The sequence below is a fragment of the Penaeus vannamei genome, chromosome 10 (assembly GCF_042767895.1).
Source record: "Penaeus vannamei isolate JL-2024 chromosome 10, ASM4276789v1, whole genome shotgun sequence".
NCBI classification, from domain to species: Eukaryota; Metazoa; Arthropoda; class Malacostraca; order Decapoda; family Penaeidae; genus Penaeus; species Penaeus vannamei.
The window spans coordinates 24523985-24526484 of NC_091558.1; the positions used below are offsets into that span (position 1 = coordinate 24523985).

At 39.0% G+C, this 2500-nt stretch overlaps 1 protein-coding gene across 1 annotated transcript in view; it reads left to right on the top strand.

The window, feature by feature from the left end:
• Positions 1–2500, top strand: part of LOC113813209 (solute carrier family 12 member 9) — a gene marked incomplete in the record, with an annotated part of 92283 nt that overhangs the window by 34395 nt on the left and 55388 nt on the right. Inside the window, 1 exon segment of the mRNA XM_070126490.1 lies at positions 211–421. Within this exon segment, the coding sequence (XP_069982591.1) occupies positions 211–421 (211 nt within the window).

Below are 2500 nucleotides of genomic sequence, written 5' to 3' on the forward strand. Positions count from 1 at the left end.
GTCGCTTATTCTGGAATGAATAAAGATACCTCTAATCTTGCCTGTCCTTCCACTTGTAAATCCTGAAACATGGAGGAATCCAATGAGTTTTTTTCAGAATTGATAAAGGAATGAATTTATGAATGTAAATGTAGAATTACAAAGAGTAATTTAATATATTTTTAACCACAGGCATAACAAAATTAACAATTTCTTTACTCTTTGCATAAGGTCCCCATCCCATCAGCAAACCAGCTGGTCCAGAATGACACCTTCCCTGTGAATGGAACATATACATGGTTCTCAGCCAATACTCTGAGGGACAACCTCTGGCCAGAATACTCTGTGGATTACACAACAGATGATCCTGTCAACTATGCTACAGTCTTTGGCGTGCTCTTCAGTAGTGTCACAGGAATTATGGCCGGAGCTAATATGTCAGGTGAGTGGCAGTCATGTCCATGACCCTCTGGTATGTTGAGAATACATGAAAAGTTATTTTGGGTCACAGGAATGAATTATGATATAATAGGTTATTGGCCATGGCTCTTATATGAATTTGGTGAACTGGATCTATGCTCTAGGATTTAATCCATTGGATCTGGATGCTTCACTGCCATCATGGGGCCCCAAAAATGGGTATTAGGCTTACTTGAGCAGCCACTCTACCAGGTGTGCAGCTTATTGGCTGGGAGACACACAGATACCTGTGTGCAGTGGCAAGACTCCATGCCTCCCCTTTGCAATGTTATTTTCTCTCTTTCTGCATAAGCGTTTTTAGCTGTTTTGCCATTTTCCAATGTCTATATTTGTCATTTGGGTTGCTTTATCCAGATGGTAATAGAATGTTTTCCTTGCACAGATTCCATATCATCTCTCTTGATTGTCCATAACTAAGTGCAATAATAATAACAGTTTTTTTTATAATAATCAATTTTCTATAATACAGCCAGCATGGCTGATCATGGCAGGCAGGATTCTGAGCATGGAAATAGCATCCTCCCTGGAGATGTATATCAGTGGAAATATTGTAAAAGTCCCTTCCTAAATGCCCATTGAGTCAAAGTCACTCTCTAAGAGCTTTGTGCACACCTAGCAAGTCAGTCCTGTCACCCTAGCCTTCAGCCAAAATTCTCATGATGGCTAGTTCCTTTCATGCTGGCGATCAGACAAATTTTCCCATGATGGCATGTTCATGTCACCTGTCCCTGAAGCTAATAAATTTTCATGATGTGATGGTCACATCATTTGGATCATAGGGGATAGATATAGGATTCATTATTATAGCATCTTATGAGAGAAAAAGAGGTTGTTAAGAAATTAATTCAAAATTTGTGACTGATAAATTGAAACTGGATTTTGGGATGTTGGCAGAAGGCTGTACTCTAAGTGCATTCTAGTTATACATGTTATTAATGATCATGTTTGTAAAGATAAATACACATTGTATTTTGTTTAGATTTTATTAGCTCTAATTCTTTTTCAAACAGGCTGTGGGTGCAGCCTGTTAGGACAAAGTTTTGTCAGTTTATAAAATATGTCACCTGTCAAATATGATTTTGTACTTTATATTTTTTTTACTGTATTTTAAGGAGGAAGTGTTAAAGGGAAGGTCCAGTGGGTTTCAAACCACAAAATTATTATTTTTAGTTGATGCTATGTACCATATCATAACCATAATTCGATGTTAATCTTATCTGTTTGCCCTTAATTTGGGCACTTTGCACCTGAAAAACTTGCCGAAAATGTCATATATTATGTATATACATATTTATATATGCATATATGTGTATATTTACTATATGTATGATATATATTTTATATAATATATATGTATATGTATGTACATATATATGTATATATATATGTATGTATATATAGGTGTATATGGTAGAAAAACCCACAATGCACAAACTAAATTTATTGAAGAAAGTGAGGCAACAGTTTCGGAATCGTCCTCGATTCTATCTTCGGGCCTGAGGAGGAAAGGGAGAGGAAGCATTATAAGAGGGGAGGGAGGAGAAGCACTCGGGAAACACGGGACAGGTGAAGACAGGAGAACGGAAGAGAAGGGAGGTCAGGTCACATGGAGAGAGGAGACGAAGCACCACGGGAGACCCGGGGCAGGTGAGGACAGGAGAAAGGAAGCGAAGGGGGGGTCAGGTCAGGTTGAAGGATCAGGGAGTCTATGTGATGGGTGACCGGCATATGGAAGGAGGCGAAGGATGTGGCAGGTAAAGAGGCTGTTGGCAGGAGAAAAACTGCTGTTCAAGTTGAAATTGGGCAGCAGCTTAACCCGTTGCCGCCAGGTGGCACGTATGTACATGCCATGGTTGTTTTGGACCAAATGCCGGGGGCATCATGTCATGCCCATTCCCGTGCTACTGGCTTGTCGGATGGAGGTTGTTTTTCTCCGATAGTAGCGGTTTCTTTTATATGGTAAATAATTTAGGCAATGGCACCTAAAGTGAAGGTAAACCTTTAAAATTTAAATATTTTTATAAATTTTAGCAAAATTAAC